Source organism: Lampris incognitus, chromosome 3 (assembly GCF_029633865.1).
Source record: "Lampris incognitus isolate fLamInc1 chromosome 3, fLamInc1.hap2, whole genome shotgun sequence".
Taxonomy (NCBI): domain Eukaryota; kingdom Metazoa; phylum Chordata; class Actinopteri; order Lampriformes; family Lampridae; genus Lampris; species Lampris incognitus.
The window spans coordinates 61,096,409-61,114,122 of NC_079213.1; the positions used below are offsets into that span (position 1 = coordinate 61,096,409).

The 17,714-nt window shown below is 45.4% G+C and overlaps 1 protein-coding gene across 2 annotated transcripts in view; it reads left to right on the top strand.

The window, feature by feature from the left end:
* rxrgb (retinoid X receptor, gamma b) overlaps positions 1–17,714 on the top strand; it is an 85,060-nt gene that overhangs the window by 41,886 nt on the left and 25,460 nt on the right. For both annotated transcript variants that reach the window (XM_056278042.1, XM_056278043.1), the window contains exons 4-6: positions 852–1,031; positions 1,293–1,453; positions 14,182–14,311. In XM_056278042.1, the coding sequence (XP_056134017.1) occupies positions 852–1,031; positions 1,293–1,453; positions 14,182–14,311 (471 nt within the window). The remainder of the gene's footprint in view (positions 1–851; positions 1,032–1,292; positions 1,454–14,181; positions 14,312–17,714) is intronic.

The window sequence follows — 17,714 nt, forward strand, 5'->3', positions numbered from 1 at the left end:
AAAAAACCCCGAACAAAATCACAAAAATATGCACGCACGGTGCGTACAGGATAATGGCTGCCGGCATCACTGCTGTGGTCGGTTGGGGCGCCTGTTCAGGGGGGAGGGGGAACTGGGGGGAATAGCGTGATCCTCCCACGCGCTACGTCCCCCAGGTGACACTCCTCACTGTCAGGTGAAAAGAAGTGGCTGGCGACTCCACATGTGTGAGGCATGTGGTAGTCTGCAGCCCTCCCCGGATCGGCAGAGGAGGTGGAGCAGCGACCGGCATGGCTCGGAAGAGTGGGGTAATTGGCCAAGTACAATTGGGGAGAAAAACGGGGAAAAATCTAAAAAAAAGATAAAATAAGCTAAGATAAGATAAATTAAGATAAGATAAATTAAGATAAGGTAAAACGAGACAAGCTTCATTATTACTAGGGGAAGAAAGAACATGACGCTAATGGAGTTTTGTTTTTTGTTTTGTCCATTTTTTAGTTTATTGCTATCTGTTACTTGAACTTTGCCATGGCAGGGCAAGCTTAGTGGTTCCCGAGGGCCCCCCCCCCCCCAAGGGGAGGTCCCGAGTTCAACTTCCATGTGGACAAAGCTGTTGAATTATCCTTGAGCAAGACACAAATGAAGGAACCGCTTTATTGCACATGATCTGTGTCCGCACACCCACTCAGAGGATGAACTTGCCAATGACGGTGCCCACCTAGTGTGTGTGTGAGTGGGGGGGGGGGCGTTAAACTAAGTATATGAAATCAGTGTGTTCTCAGTCCCTTTCCAGTGCAGCACCAGTATAAATCAAGCAGAGATTATAGCACATGTGCACTTTCTGCTTCTAAAGCACGTGTTCTGTTCTACAGGAAAGCACTATGGCGTGTACAGCTGTGAGGGCTGCAAAGGCTTCTTCAAGAGAACCATTAGGAAAGATCTGACCTACACGTGTCGAGACAGCAAGGAGTGTATGATTGACAAGCGCCAGCGCAACCGCTGTCAGTACTGCCGCTACCAGAAGTGCCTTGCCATGGGCATGAAGAGAGAAGGTTTGTGTCATTAAGGCTTAGCATGTGTTTGCATGGTGCCCCATTTTGGTTTAGCAACACAAAGTTGTTAAAAGACATAATTTGCTGGCCTTCTGTGCTCTTTGGCCGGCTTTTGTAACCTGTAATTTGCTTATTCTCATGCTGTGATGCTGTTGGACTCAGTACAAACTGAGTCTAATACGTTGTTGATGTAGTGGCATCCCTGGGATCATATCCAGGAAGTGTAATATGTGACCTTTGGCCTCGTGTGCATGCATGCAGCCGTGCAGGAAGAGAGGCAGCGTGGGAAAGAGCGGGGGGAGAATGAGGTTGAGTCCACCAGCAGTTTCAATGAAGAGATGCCCGTCGACAAGATCCTGGACGCTGAGCTGGCTGTGGAACCTAAAACCGAGACATACACCGACGGCAGCCCGGGCAACTCGGTGAGATGCACACTCCCACGCACAAACCTCGAAACTCTCTTTTTTCAAATTTTGCTTCTTGTTGTCATAGATGCCGTTTATTGGCGTCCAGGTAGTCTGTTGGGCTATTCCGTTGCCTGCCAACACGGCGATCGCTGGTTCGAATTCCCGTGCCAGCTTGGTCGGGCGTCCCTACAGACACAATCGGTCATGTCTGCGGATGGGAAGCTAGATGTGGGTATGTGTCCTGGTCGCTGCACTACCACCTCCTCTGGTTGGTCAGGATGCCTGTTCAGGGGGGAGGGGGAACTGGGGTGAATAGCGTGATCCTCCCACATGCTACGTCCCCCTGGTGAAACTCCTCACTGTCAGGTGAAAAGAAGAAGCGGCTGGCAACACCACATGTTTCAGGGGAGGCATGTGGTAGTCTGCATCCCTCCCCAGATCGGCAGAGGGGTATAATTGGGGAGAAAAAAAAAGGGGGGGGGGATGTTGTTTATTTGATCTTTGCATTTCAACTGACTGACCCTTTTCACTTGAGGAGGCATCTCTCGCTGGAGCCACGTGCAGTTGGGACTGTTGTGTGGGGATGAGCCAGTATCTGTTTTGGTCGCTGTAGGCTTGTGTCTACATGGGCACCCCTGCTGAGTAAGCTAACTCCTTGCCGATATGATTAGTCAGGAACTGTCTAGGCTGAACAATTAGACATCATTAGTCTAAATAAGGGGGCTGAATTCAAGGAAAGCTTTCCCAAAGGGAACGTGTCAGTGTGTCTGTCACATGGACAGCAGAACTTAGAGGTCATCTAGTTGAAATACAAAAACAAAAGTGAGAGGTGCATGGGGCTTGTTCCAAGTAAATGTTTTCAACATCTGAAGTCAAAAACAAAAATGGGATAAATTATTATCCTGTGCAGTTTACCTTGCACACCGTTGATCGGTCCAGACTGAGTTATGACAACTGAGAAAACATCGCAATCAAACCTTGTTTATTTTCAAAAATTATAATTTTTGAAATCAATAATTATTGATCATGCTCTTTTGAAAGATTTGCAGCTTGTCTAAAAAGATACACTTGTTTACGTGCTAGAAAATGTTTCTAGAAAATTATTATTATTATGTTATTATTAGAAAATAATAATTATTCTAGAAACTAATTTCTAACATGCATGTTAGAAAATAGGTGCTCGAGTGGTGCAGCAGACTGCTACCATTAGTGTCCCAACACTGGTTCTTAGTCTGGATTTTGCAGGGAGTGCAACTGCTGGATGGGATCTGGAAGGGGTGTTCTGTCACCATTGCAACTAGCGTGGGTGGTTGGGTGCCCGGCCCGCACATCTGTAGATGGATCTAGTGGGAATAATGTGAGCCTCCACACACATTACATTCAGGTGAACAGAAGTGGTCTGCTGGCTCAATGTAGTACATCAGAGGATGCATGTATGAGTCTTCATCCTCCTCGACTTCGTAGAGGTCATGCATTGGTGGAACCCAGAAGAACAAGGAATTATACATGCCAAATTGGAGGAAAGAGGGGACAAGAAGAAGAAGAAGAAGAACATGATGATGATGATGATAAAAAGGTCATCTGACTTGTTGTTCCAAAACCTTTAGTCTCGGGCACAGTCGGCCAGAATAAGTGAATTTAGCTTAGGGCCCCCCGTGGCCACCAGAGGGCCCCCAAGAGCACTTGCAATTTTTTAATTTTTGCGATATATTGTGTCAATGGTATTCATAGAAGACGGTAAATGTATTTTATGCTGGCTTATTTTGTTACTTTTCAGTACACCACATTCAGTATGCCACTTTGTGCTGCATCACTTTGAATATTAAAGTGCAAATTAACACCAGACCACCCTTGTAAGTTTGCTACCTTTTCAGATTTAAAAACCATAGAAGGGTAAAACGATCAGGACTCAGCAACAATTTATTTGTCATTTCATCTTATGTACTACGTACACAAAAGAAACGAAATTCCGTTTCCCCCAGCCCACAGCAGTGCAACACAAAAGATAAAAACACACATCCAAAAACCTTCAAAACCAACACCACCAAAAACATACAAATAAAGAGAACAAAGCAAAAAAAAAAAACAAAGCCAAAAAACACAAAATCAGTTAACAACACAGTCCACCCAGTGCAACACAGTCCAAAAACTCCACCGTCCAGAGAACGAACGCCAGCTAGGATGACTGTCGGAACTGCCGGTCTGCATGGGCTAGCAGTTAGCTTAGCCTGCCCCGCTTCCGTGTCCTGTCAGACCGCCAGGACATTGGTGTGATGTAAGCACCGCAGCTACAACTCATAAAAATGGCATTGGGTGTGTTAGATCTGTAGTAGGCGTGAGAAGGATCGAGCATTGACAATAGTTACTAGTATTGGCGGGTCTCCCAAATCAATTCTGCTTCGGGCCCCATAAATGCTTGGGCCAGTGATGCTGATGAAGACCCCCCTCCCCCGACTGGGGGGGGGTCTTCTTGTGTGCTTGTGGAGACGGGGTCCATATATTCTGGGTCCTTGTTTACAACTCAGCAGCAATTAATGTGGACAGTTTGTTACTGAGACCGATGCTCGCACCCCTCTGCTGAGAAGATCACAGTAAATAGACAGCTATTGTGTTGAGGAGACGGTTTCTATTAACGCTGGCCTCTAATGAACTCAAACACATTTCCAGAATATTCAAATAAGCCTTCTCAGAACATCTTTGGTCGAGAAAGGCAAAGACGGGTGGCCTCGCCCTGATCAGCCCGACAGCCGCCTCAGCCTCAGTTCGGCTGGTGGATTGTCATTGGTGGACGTGATTATTACAACTCCTGTATGAACTGTCTGTTTTTTTGGGAGGTTTTTTGCCAGGCTTGTGTCCTCAAACAAAGCGTTTCATGTGCTATTCATCAGCGGCATGAAATCTGACGAAGGACAACTCAACATGTAAAAGAATGCTCCGGAAAATATCAAGAATGCATCAGGTAGCCACTTGGCTGGTGAGAATGAATGGGACGGCACAAGATGCATTAAAGAGTCATAACTACGGCATTTGGGTGGCGTAGCGGTCTATTCCGTTGCCTACCAACACGGGGATCGTCGATTTGAATCCCCATGTTATCCCTGGCTTGGTCGGGAATCCCTACAGACACAATCGACACTGTGCATAACTTTAGTCCACTGACTTCTGGTTTCTACTGCAGCGGTCATACCAGTTTCCTGTTTGTTGGCGTGTGCTATTGACAATGGCACAGAATTGTTGACAAACTTTCAAGTTGTACATATCAAGTCACGTCCACAATTCCGTCCGTCTGTCCGCTCATCCTCACAACGGTGGACGTAACTTGATATGTACAACTTGAAACTTTTACCTGTCTGCTGGTAGGTGCAGGTGAAAGTGTGTGGACAGTTGTATGCTTGTGGTTGACATTTATCCATGGTAAATCTTGCAGGCATCCCGAAAAAGATGTCATTGTCAACAGCACACGCCAACAAACAGGAAACTGGTATGACCGCTGCAGTAGAAACCGGAAGTCAGTGGACTACAGTTATGCACAGAGCCGATTGGCCGTGTCTGCGGGTGGGAAGTCGGATGTGGGTATGTGTCCTGGTCGCTGCATTAGCACCTCATCTGGTCGGTCGGGGCGCCTGTTCGGGGGGGAGGGGGAATTGGGGGGAATAGCATGATCCTCCCACGTGCTACGCCCCCCTGGTGAAACTCCTCACTGTCAGGTGAAAAGAAGCGGCTGGTGACTCCACATGTATGGGAGGAGGCATGTGGTAGTCCTCCCCGGATCGGCAGACGAGGTGGAGCAGCGACCGGGACGGCTCGGAAGAGTGGGGTAATTGGCCAGGTACAACTGGGGAGAAAAGGGAGGGGGGGGTTTATAACTAACAAATGCATATAAACTCAACTTCACGACATAGACCGTCTATTTGATGTTGAAACGGATTGATTTTAAAGTCACATTCCTGAAGATTGTCGTTTTTTTGTGGACCTGACACGGCAATATGGATATGTGGCGTGGAGCTCTCTGAACCTCAGAGATCCATTTGACAGGAAACGGTGCTGTTGAACCCGAGTTTTAGCCTCCGTTGCTGTATAACTACAGTGGACATGGCATCACAAGCACAGCGCTGAAAGTAGACGGAGCCAACAGAATGGAAAACAATCCTGCAGCTTACACTGTGGATAGGATCCAGAAAACCCACCCCGTAGATCATTTGTACAAGTAGCTTATGACGACCTATAGTTACGTTTTAAAGTGAAGCGACCTCTAGCGGTCAGGCTGCCAACAGCAATTTTAGTTACTATACTAGACGGCGAAACAACACAAAACCGCACTAAGTACATATTCTATTGTTCTCAAATTGTTTTATCACTGTTTAGTGTACTCACCTTTATCAACCTGTCTATGACTACTACTACTACTTTCAGCTGCTCCCGTTAGGGGTCACCACAGCGGATCATCCGTTTCCATTTCTTCCTGTCTTCTGCGTCTTCCTCTGTCACACCAGCCACCTGCATGTCTTCCCTCACCACATCCATAAACCTCCTCTTTGGCCTTCCTCTTCCCCTCTTCCCTGGCACCTCCATATTCAGCATCAGCCTGTCTATGAGGCGTTGTAAAAAGGATGTCAACAAGTAAATAAAAACCCACAATGCACAGAGGCGAGAAGTGTCTGCCATACCTCCTGCCGCCGGTAGGGGCGCTAATTTAGGAAACGCCCCTGTGGGTCGTATTAGAGGGTACGACCTGTGTGGTCGTACGGGTTGGAGGACTCGTTGGAATAGGCAGCCATCGTACATGTCAAGCTGTCGTTGCTGTTTCATTTAACGAAATGTCCACATTGTTTCATAAAGACCAGCAGCGGTATTCTGCCAAACTTAACAAAGTGAGTTTTGTCCTTATTTAATTACAGAGTTGATGAATGATCCTCGTCAGTGGCCTGACGTGACATCTTCTGTCTGACTGAACCCCAGTAGACACAAGTAGACACACATATACATCACCGCAGATGGACAGTACACTACACTAACTTGCTTAAGTAGCAGTTCTCTCATCTACATACACTACCGTTCAAAAGTTTGGGATCACCCAAACAATTTTGTGTTTTCCATGAAAAGTCACACTTATTCACCACCATATGTTGTGAAATGAATAGAAAATAGAGTCAAGACATTGACAAGGTTAGAAATAATGATTTGTATTTGAAATAAGATTTTTTTTACATCAAACTTTGCTTTCGTCAAAGAATCCTCCATTTGCAGCAATTACAGCATTGCAGACCTTTGGCATTCTAGCTGTTAATTTGTTGAGGTAATCTGGAGAAATTGCACCCCACGCTTCCAGAAGCAGCTCCCACAAGTTGGATTGGTTGGATGGGCACTTCTTGCGTACCATACGGTCAAGCTGCTCCCACAACAGCTCAATGGGGTTCAGATCTGGTGACTGCGCTGGCCACTCCATTACCGATAGAATACCAGCTGCCTGCTTCTGCTCTAAATAGTTCTTGCACAATTTGGAGGTGTGTTTAGGGTCATTGTCCTGTTGTAGGATGAAATTGGCTCCAATCAAGCGCTGTCCACTGGGTATGGCATGGCGTTGCAAAATGGAGTGATAGCCTTCCTTATTCAGAATCCCTTTTACCCTGTACAAATCTCCCACCTTACCAGCACCAAAGCAACCCCAGACCATCACATTACCTCCACCATGCTTAACAGATGGCGTCAGGCATTCTTCCAGCATCTTTTCATTTGTTCTGCGTCTCACAAACGTTCTTCTTTGTGATCCAAACACCTCAAACTTGGATTCATCCGTCCACAACACTTTTTTCCAGTCTTCCTCTGTCCAATGTCTGTGTTCTTTTGCCCATCTTAATCTTTTTCTTTTATTGGTCAGACTCAGATATGGCTTTTTCTTTGCCACTCTGCCCTGAAGCCCAGAATCCCGCAGCCGCCTCTTCACTGTAGATGTTGACACTGGTGTTTTGCGGGTACTATTTAATGAAGATGCCAGTTGGGGACCTGTGAGGCGTCTGTTTCTCAAACTAGAGACTCTAATGTACTTATCTTCTTGCTCAGTTGTGCAACGCGGCCTCCCACTTCTTTTTCTACTCTGGTTAGAGCCTGTTTGTGCTGTCCTCTGAAGGGAGTAGTACACACCGGTGTAGGAAATCTTCAATTTCTTAGCAATTTCTCGCATGGAATAGCCTTCATTTCTAAGAACAAGAATAGACTGTCGAGTTTCAGATGAAGGTTCTCTTTTTCTGGCCATTTTGAGCGTTTAATTGACCCCACAAATGTGATGCTCCAGAAACTCAATCTGCCCAAAGGAAGGTCAGTTTTGTAGCTTCTGTAACGAGCTAAACTGTTTTCAGATGTGTGAACATGATTGCACAAGGGTTTTCTAATCATCAATTAGCCTTCTGAGCCAATGAGCAAACACATTGTACCATTAGAACACTGGAGTGATAGTTGCTTGAAATGGGCCTCTATACACCTACGTAGATATTGCACCAAAAACCAGACATTTGCAGCTAGAATAGTCATTTACCACATTAGCAATGTATAGAGTGTATTTCTTTAAAGTTAAGACTAGTTTAAAGTTATCTTCATTGAACAGTACAGTGCTTTTCCTTCAAAAATATGGACATTTCAATGTGATCCCAAACTTTTGAACGGTAGTGTATATATATATATATATATATTAGCTGAGCTTTTATGCTGATTTATTTGCTATCAAGTCGGGACCACAGAGTCTTTTGCACATTTCATAACAGAATAATGTCACTGCAATAACTTCCAGTGTAGATCATTCCAACTTTTCCAACCGCGGCCACCCAATAAAGGAGTCAGATAGAAACTGAACCGCTTGCCTTTGAAGAGACCTTGTTGAATGGTGACCTAATGCAAAAATATTTTTGCAAAGTCAGCAGCATTACTTTTTTTTTTTGAGAGTTTCGCTTTACTTCAAACCAGCCCATCAGGAAAAGGAAACTGTAAATTTACATTCTCTTCTTCCATTTATCGTTGGTTTCTTGGCTTTGCTGGTCCTCCGCTGTGCTGGAACGTGTGGTTGTAATCCTTAGTGTAGCTGTATGGCGACTCTCTGTTAACGTTTTGCGTTATACTTTTTAATTTTGATTTTGAGATACTTTATTGATCCCCGTAAGGAAAGTCCCCTCCGCATTTAACCCATCCTGGCTGTGTAGCTAGCAGCAGTGGGCTGCCGCCTTCATGCAGCACCCAGGGACCAACTCCCGTTCTTTTCCCATGGCCTTGCTCAGGGGCACAGACAGGAGTATTAACCCTAACATGCATGTCTTTTTGATGGTGGAGGAAACCGGAGCACCCGGGAAAAACCCACCGCAGACACGGGGAGAACATGCAAACTCCACACAGAGGACGACCTGGGATGACCCTCAAGGTTGGACAGTCCCGGGGTTCGAACCCAGGACCTTCTTGCTGTGAGGCGACAGCGCTAACCACTGGGCTACCGTGCCACCCATTACATTCAGATGACCCTTCTTGTTTGACAATAAATAAAAAATAACTCCCAGGATTTGTTTGCTGTAAAAAAGCCACACAGCAGCTTTTGTGCATCTTGTATTTTTGACTGTTTATGACATATTTTACAATTTTATCCTGTTTCAGAAATATGAATGACTGCTTCTTCAGTGCTTTTATTTCTCAGCATTGTTTTCCCCCGTGGTAGACTGGGGAGGGGGTTGACTGTATCTGTTTCTTAAAATAAATATTGTTTCCTCTTCTATTTATTCCCACTTGGTGTGTCTAATTCCTCAGTCTCTTGACGTCCCAGTATTGAATGGAACCAACATCTTCTAAACTGCAGGTTTCTCCAGGAAAAAAAAGAAGCAATGCATGTCTTTCCTCCATATTGCGATCAGAGCTGTACACCTTTACCTGTAGGAGTCATTAACTTCCATGACGGGACATATTCCCCCTACCACCACCCACCCAGGACCAATACCAGTTACGCTCCACACAACTCCATCCATCTCCACACTAGGATCTGAACTGTGAACCTCAGCATTCAGACGCTAAGCATCTGCGTCTAAGTTGTCTTCGTTTGATGGCTGGGAGAGCTTGGTCTGCGGCATCCAGTGCGCCCAGGGACCACGTCCCGAAGAGGAAACACCGAGGGCTGTCTTGACAAGATGTGGAAGTGGGGCAGGCTAAAGCTAACTGCTAGTCCATGCCGACCGGCAGTTTTGATAACACTGAGGGCAGCCTCGCTTAGCCTTGACTGTGTTTTTGGTGTCGTGTGGAGTGCGAGGAGGTGTGTCGAGGGTGTCTGGCTGGGAGAGCTGGCGCTGGATCATCTTACTGAGCTTGGTCTGCTGCGTCTGGTGGGCCCCAAAGACCACGGCCCTGCCTGGAGCTGTGCCCGAAGAGGAAACACCGAGGGCGGTCTGACAGGATGTGGACGCGGGGCAGGCTAAGCTACCTGCTAGCCCATGCAGACCGGCAGTTTCTGACAGTCATCCTGGCAGGCGGTCGTTCATTCTCCTGGACAGTGATTTTATTTTTTTTCTAATTTAGATATATGTTTTAGTTTGGATATGTGTGTTCTTGTAGTTCTTGGATGTGTGTTGTTGTCTTTGTGTTGCACTGCTTTGGGCTGGGGGAAACAATGTTTCATTTCATGTGCGCAAGTGCATGAAATGAAACGACAAATAAAGTGTTCCTGATTTCTGATCTGGTGACTGAACGCCATAGCATATGATTTATATCCTCATCCTCATCAAACCATTCAGTGACCCCTCGTGCCCTGTGGATGGGGGCATGGTCATCCTGAAGAGACCACTCCCATCAGGATAACCATGTCTCATCAAAGGATAAAGGTGATCACTCAGAATAACTGCATTGATTTGCAGTGACCCTTCCCTCTAAGGGGACAATTGGACCCAATCCATGCCAGGAACCCCCCCCCCACACACACACACACACACACAGCACAACAGAGCCCCTGGACTCCCTCTATGTAGGGGTCAAACACGCAGGTTTTTCTGTTAACTTGTCACCCATCTGTATCTTCATCCTCTGGTAGCTGGTGCATTTGTTCTGGAGAGAAGAGTGAGAGACGTGGAGGTGTTTTGGAGAGAAGAGTGAGAGACGTGGAGGTGTTTTGGAGAGAAGAGAGAGATTTGGAGGTGTTTTGGTGAGAAGAGTGAGAGACGTGGAGATGATTTGGAGAGAAGAGTGAGAGACGTGGAGGTGTTTTGGAGAGAAGAGAGAGACGTGGAGGTGTTTTGGAGAGAAGAGAGAGACGTGGATGTGTTTTGGAGAGAAGAGTGAGAGACGTGGAGGTGTTTTGGAGAGAAGAGTGAGGGATGTGGAGGTGTTTTGGAGAGACGAGTGGGAGATGTGGAGGTGTTTTTGAGAGAGGAGAGAGACGTGGAGGTGTTTTGGAGAGAAGAGAGAGATGTGGAGGTGTTTTGGAGAGAAGAGTGAGAGACGTGGAGATGATTTGAAGAGAAGAGTGAGAGACGTGGAGGTGTTTTGGAGAGAAGAGAGAGACGTGGAGGTGTTTTGGAGAGAAGAGAGAGACGTGGAGGTGTTTTGGAGAGAAGAGTGAGAGACGTGGAGGTGTTTTGGAGAGAAGAGTGAGGGATATGGAGGTGTTTTGGAGAGGAGGGAGATATGTGGGGGTGTTTTTGGAGAGAAGAGTGAGGGATGTGGAGGTGTTTTGGAGAGAAGAGTGAGAGATGTGGGTATGTTTTGAAGAGAGGAATGAGGGATGTGGAGGTGTTTTGGAGTGGAGTGAGAGATGTAGGGGTTTTTTGAGAGAAGAGTGAGAGATGTGCAGGTGTTTTGGAAAGAAGAAAGGAATGTGGAGGTGTTTTGGAGAGACGAGTTGGAGATGTGGAGGTGTTTTCGAGAGAAGAGAGACGTGGAGGTGTTTTGGAGAGAAGAGAGAGATGTGGAGGTGTTTTGGAGAGGAGTGAGATATGTGGGGGTGTTTTGGAGAGAAGAGTGAGAGACGTGGAGATGATTTGAAGAGAAGAGTGAGAGACGTGGAGGTGTTTTGGAGAGAAGAGAGAGACGTGGAGGTGTTTTGGAGAGAAGAGAGAGACGTGGATGTGTTTTGGAGAGAAGAGAGACGTGGAGGTGTTTTGGAGAGAAGAGTGAGAGACGTGGGGGTGTTTTGGAGAGAAGAGAGACGTGGAGGTGTTTTGGAGAGAAGAGTGAGAGACGTGGGGGTGTTTTGGAGAGAAGAGTGAGAGATGTGCAGGTGTTTTGGAAAGAAGAATGAGGGATGTGGAGGTGTTTTGGAGAGGAGTGAGATATGTGGGGGTGTTTTGGAGAGAAGAGTGAGGGATGTGTAGGTGTTTTGGAGAGAAGAGTGAGAGATGTGGGTATGTTTTGAAGAGAGGAGTGAGGGATGTGGAGGTGTTTTGGAGTGGAGTGAGAGATGTGCAGGTGTTTTGGAAAGAAGAAAGGGATGTGGAGGTGTTTTGGAGAGACGAGTGGGAGATGTGGATGTGTTTTGAAGAGGAGAGAGACGTGGAGGTGTTTTGGAGAGAAGAGTGAGGGGTGTGGAGGTGTTTTGGAGAGGAGTGAGATATGTGGGGGTGTTTTGGAGAGAAGAGAGGGATGTGGAGGTGTTTTGGAGAGAAGAGTAAGACGTCGATGTGTTTTGGAGAGAAGGGTGAGAGACGTGGAGGTGTTATGGAGAGAAGAGAGATGTGGAGGTGTCTTGGAGAGAAGAGTGAGAGATGTGGAGGTGTTTTGGAGAGAAGAGTGAGATGTGGGGGTGTTTTGGAGAGAAGCGAGAGACATGGAGGTATTTTGGAGAGAAGAGTGAGATGTGGGGGTGTTTTGGAGAGAAGCGAGAGACGTGGAGGTATTTTGGAGAGAAGAGTGAGAGACGTGGAGGTGTTTTGGCGAGAAGAGAGAGACGTGAGGTGTTTTGGAGAGAAGATAGACGTGGATGTGTTTTGGAGAGAAGAGTGAGGGATGTGGAGGTGTTTTTGAGAGAAGAGTGTGGGATGTGGATGTGTTTTTGAGAGAAGGGTGAGAGATGTGGAGGTGTTTTGGAGAGAAGAGCGAGGGATGTGGAGGTGTTTTGGAGAGAAGAGTGAGGGATGTCGAGGTGTTTTGGAGAGAAGAGACGTGGATGTGTTTTAGAGAGAAGAGTGAGGGATGTGGATGTGTTTTTGAGAGAAGGGTTAGAGATGTGGGGGTGTTTTGTTGAGAAGAGTGAAATATGTGGAGGCGTTTTGGAGAGAAGAGTGAGAGATGAGGTGTTTTGGAGAGGAGTGAGGGACATGGAGGTGTTTTGGAGAGAAGAGTGAGGGATGTGGAGGTGTTTTGGAGAGAAGAGTGAGGGATGTGGAGGTGTTTTGGAGAGAAGAGAGACGTGGATGTGTTTTGGAGAGAAGAGTGGGGGATGTGGAGGTGTTTTTGAGAGAAGAGAGGGATGGGGAGGTGTTTTGGAGAGAAGAGTGAGAGATGGGGATGTGTTTTGGAGAGAAGGGTGAGGGATGTGGAGGTGTTTTGGAGAGAAGAGTGAGGGATGTGGATGTGTTTTTAAGAGAAGAGTGAGGGGTGTGGAGGTGTTTTGGAGAGAAGAGTGAGGGATGTGGAGGTGTTTTTGTGAGAAGAGAGGGATGTGGAGGTGTTTTGGAGAGAAGAGTGAGGGATGTGGATGTGTTTTGGAGAGAAGGGTGAGGGATGTGGATGTGTTTTGGAGAGAAGGGTGAGGGATGTGGATGTGTTTTGGAGAGAAGAGTGAGATATGTGGATGTGTTTTTGAGAGAAGAGTGAGATGTGGAGGTGTTTTGGAAAGACAGCTGAGCTTTGTGTAAGGCATGTCGGGATGTGGTGATGTGTTTCTAATGGTGGCTTCGTATCCAGGATGTGTGCCATACATTAGGGTTAGGGTTGTTTTGTCAGATTTCCTGGAGAATCAGACATGGAGACAAGCATGTCACTCATCATCTAGTAACATCTAATGCTCTTGCTGAAGCCCTCATTTCTCATGTTGGTCATATAGAGGCATCAAGATTAAACTAAGATTGATAAATGATCAGTGGAAAACTGTTTGATAAGTCAATGTGTTTGTCTGCGTCTTACGTCTTCCTCTCTGTTTCTGACGTCTTCCTCTGGTGTGTTTCTGACATCTTCTCGTGTGTTTCTGACGTCTTCCTCTGGTGTGTTTCTGACTCTTCCTCTGGTGTGTTTCTGACTCTTCCTCTGGTGTGTTTCTGACGTTTTCCTCTGGTGTGTTTCTGACGTCTTCCTCTGGTGTGTTTCTGACTCTTCCTCTTGCGTGTTTCTGACTTCCTCTCATGTGTTCCTGACTTCCTCTGGTGTGTTTCTGACTCTTCTTCTGGTGTGTTTCTGACGTCTTCCTCTGGTGTATTTCTGACTCTTCCTCTGGTGTGTTTCTGACTCTTCCTCTGGTGTGTTTCTGAAGTCTTCCTCTGGTGTGTTTCTGACTCTTCCGCTGGTGTGTTTCTGACTCTTCCTCTGGTGTGTTTCTGACTCTTCTTCTGATGTGTTTCTGACGTCTTCCTCTGGTGTATTTCTGACTTCCTCTGGTGTGTTTCTGACTCTTCCTCTCGCGTGTTTCTGACGTCTTCCTCTAGTGTGTTTCTGACTCTTCCTCTGTTGTGTTTCTGACTCTTCCTCTCGCGTGTTTCTGTCGTCTTCCTCTCGTGTGTTTCTGACTTTTCCTCTGGTGTGTTTCTGACTCTTCCTCTCGTGTGTTTCTGACTCTTCCTCTGGTGCGTTTCCAGACGAACGACCCTGTCACCAACATCTGCCAGGCAGCAGATAAGCAGCTCTTCACCCTGGTGGAATGGGCCAAGAGGATCCCCCACTTCTCTGAGCTACCTCTAGATGACCAGGTCATCCTATTACGAGCAGGTACACACACACACACACACACACACACACACACACACAGTAAATAGACACAGACACTCTATCACACAGATGTACATGTATGTGCACACACACATGCAGTGTATTTATAGTACACACACGCACACACACACACACACTGTATACACATACAGGTACACAAACACGCAAATACACATGCATACAGATACAGATGTACATATAAGTACACACAAACACATGCAGTGCATGTATAGTATAACACACACACTTGCAGTGCATGTATAGTATAACACACACACATGCAGTACATGTATAGTATACACACACACACATGCAGTGCATGTATAGTATAACACACATGCAGTACATGTATAGTATAAACACACATGCAGTGCATGTATAGTATAACACACACAGGCACACACACACATGCAATGCATGTATAGTATAACACACACACACATGCAGTACATGTAAAGTATAACACACACACACACATATGCAGTGCATGTATAGTATAAACACACACACACACATGCAGTGCATGTATAGTATAAACACACACACATAAAGTCCATGTATAGTATAACACACATGCAGTACATGTATAGTATACACACACACACACACACACACACACACACATGAAGTGCATGTATAGTATAAACACACATGCAGTGCATGTATAGTATAACACACACAGACACACACATGCAATGCATGTATAGTATAACACACACACACATGCAGTGCATGTATAGTATAACACACACACATATGCAGTGCTTGTATAGTATAACACACACACATATGCAGTGCATGTATAGTATAAACACACACACATGCAGTGCATGTATAGTATAAACACACATATGCAGTGCATGTATAGTATAAACACACACACATGCAGTGCATGTATAGTATAAACACACACACACATAAAGTGCATGTATAGTATAACACACATGCAGTACATGTATAGTACACACATACACACACACACATGAAGTGCATGTATAGTATAAACACACACATGCCGTGCATGTATAGTATAAAACACACACATATGCAGTGCATGTATAGTATAAACACACACACATGCAGTGCATGTATAGTATAAACACACATATGCAGTGCATGTATAGTATAACACACACACATGCAGTGCATGTATAGTATAAACACACACATGCAGTGCATGTATAGTATAACACACACAGACACACACACGTGCAATGCATGTATAGTATAACACACACACATGCAGTGCATGTAAAGTATAACACACACATATGCAGTGCATGTATAGTATAACACACACACATATGCAGAGCATGTATAGTATAGCACACACACATGCAGTGCATGTATAGTATAAACACACATATGCAGTGCATGTATAGTATAACACACACACACACACACATGCAGTGCATGTATAGTATAAACACACATGCAGTGCATGTATAGTATAAACACACATGCAATGCATGTATAGTATAACACACACATGCAGTGCATGTATAGTATAACACACACACACACATGCAGTGCATGTATAGTATAACACACACACATATGCAGTGCATGTATAGTATAACACACACATGTGCAGTGCATGTAGTATAGTATAAACACACACACATGCAGTGCATGTATAGTATAAACACACACATGCAGTGCATGTATAGTATAACACACACACATATGCAGTGCATGTATAGTATAAACACACACACACATGCAGTGCATGTATAGTATAAACACACACATGCAGTGCATGTATAGTATAACACACACACATGCAGTGCATGTATAGTATAACACACACACCCTCAGCTGCCCCAGGGGCGGGTTGGTGCTTGGTTCAGGGTAATGGTTCACTGCCAGGCACACAGTCTATTTGAGTCTTTTACAACCACTCCAGACATTCGTGACATCCAGTTTAATGGAGCAGCGATGCTAAATATAAGCTGACAGACTGTTTGCCAGCGATGCTGCAGCAGTCTGACCTCTGCTGGTGACATTTCACACACAGCCCCGGGGAGGAAGTGGAGGACTCACACGCCAAACTCGCGCATCTGTCCTAATGAGAATGTGGACAGCCCCATGCACACATCATACGCCCATTTCACGCCGCGGCCATCTTGGATTTAAAAAAAAAACCAAGTGGTGGGAATTTAGCCACGCCCACTTCTTACTCAATCGGAAATCAGTTCAGCCGGGGCCAGCAGCAAACATGGTTTGGACTACCAACCTCGAGCACCTACCGTCATTTACCACAATATGAAAACTAAGCTGGATCTTTTCTTTTTCGAGTACTTTCTGCCTCTCCTGTGCCAGTGAGGAGAGACACACACACAGGGCTGTATTCAAAGAAGCTGTTTAATCACAATAAAATAAAAAATAAGATACATTTCATTTTTATACGGTACATTCAATATTTATACATTAGATTGTCCCATCTACAATACTTTCATTCTTTGTCCTTTAACTTTAACAAAACTGTTGGTTCGTTTTAAACTAAAATATGTTCGGTCAACTGTCATTCTGTTGTAGCAATAAACTGGAACTCGCTACCAACTCAAATCATCAATTGTTTACTAAACTAAGACAGTGATTGCTCATCTCAAGGTGTGGGCTAAAAAATGGGACTGTACTGAAATTAAGTTAAATATGTTTCAATCTATCTAAGGTTTGTGTGCACTATTTTCTTGTCAGCTGAATTTAACAAAGCTTTAAAACAGTGGTCCCTGAAAATTTGTTAGGAGAGCACACACAGTCCACAGTTGGTTGACTGTTCCACTTAGTGAAAGGGGTATGACTCCATCAAAAATCTGGTACTCCTTTATGCGTCTTATTGACCGTTTGATGTGTATTCTCAAGCCAGCAATACTCTGTGTGTCTGTGAGCTCATCACAGCTAAACTGTCCACTTGGGCCTAAAAATGCAGGGATGACAAGTTTTATATCTATTTCATCGAGCAGGTCTTTGATAAGGAAGCCCTTATCGGCCATGACCTCATCACCTGACTCTAAGAGGTCCGGAACACCTGACCTCTTAGTTATCCCCTTATCAGAAATACATCCTGTGTATAGATTACTTACCAGGCTAACTGACCCTGAGGGAGTGATCCCAATTGGGGATTTCAGTGTAGTGTTACTTTTATAATGGGAGTATGTCATGGTGTTCAAAACCTTCGAACTAGCTGTCTCGATGTGGATCTCTGTGCAGTCTAGTATCACTCTTGTGTTTGGGTAGAATTCCCTGAATACTGGTGGCATTAGCTCGTCTACTGCTGCTCTACTAGGCCATATTGGGAGGGTCCCTAACATAAAGAACAAATAGTTGGCCCACGTCGTACAGTTCCTGCTGACTGTGGCCGGCGACACATTGAATCGTACAGATAAATCCAGAGCAAAAA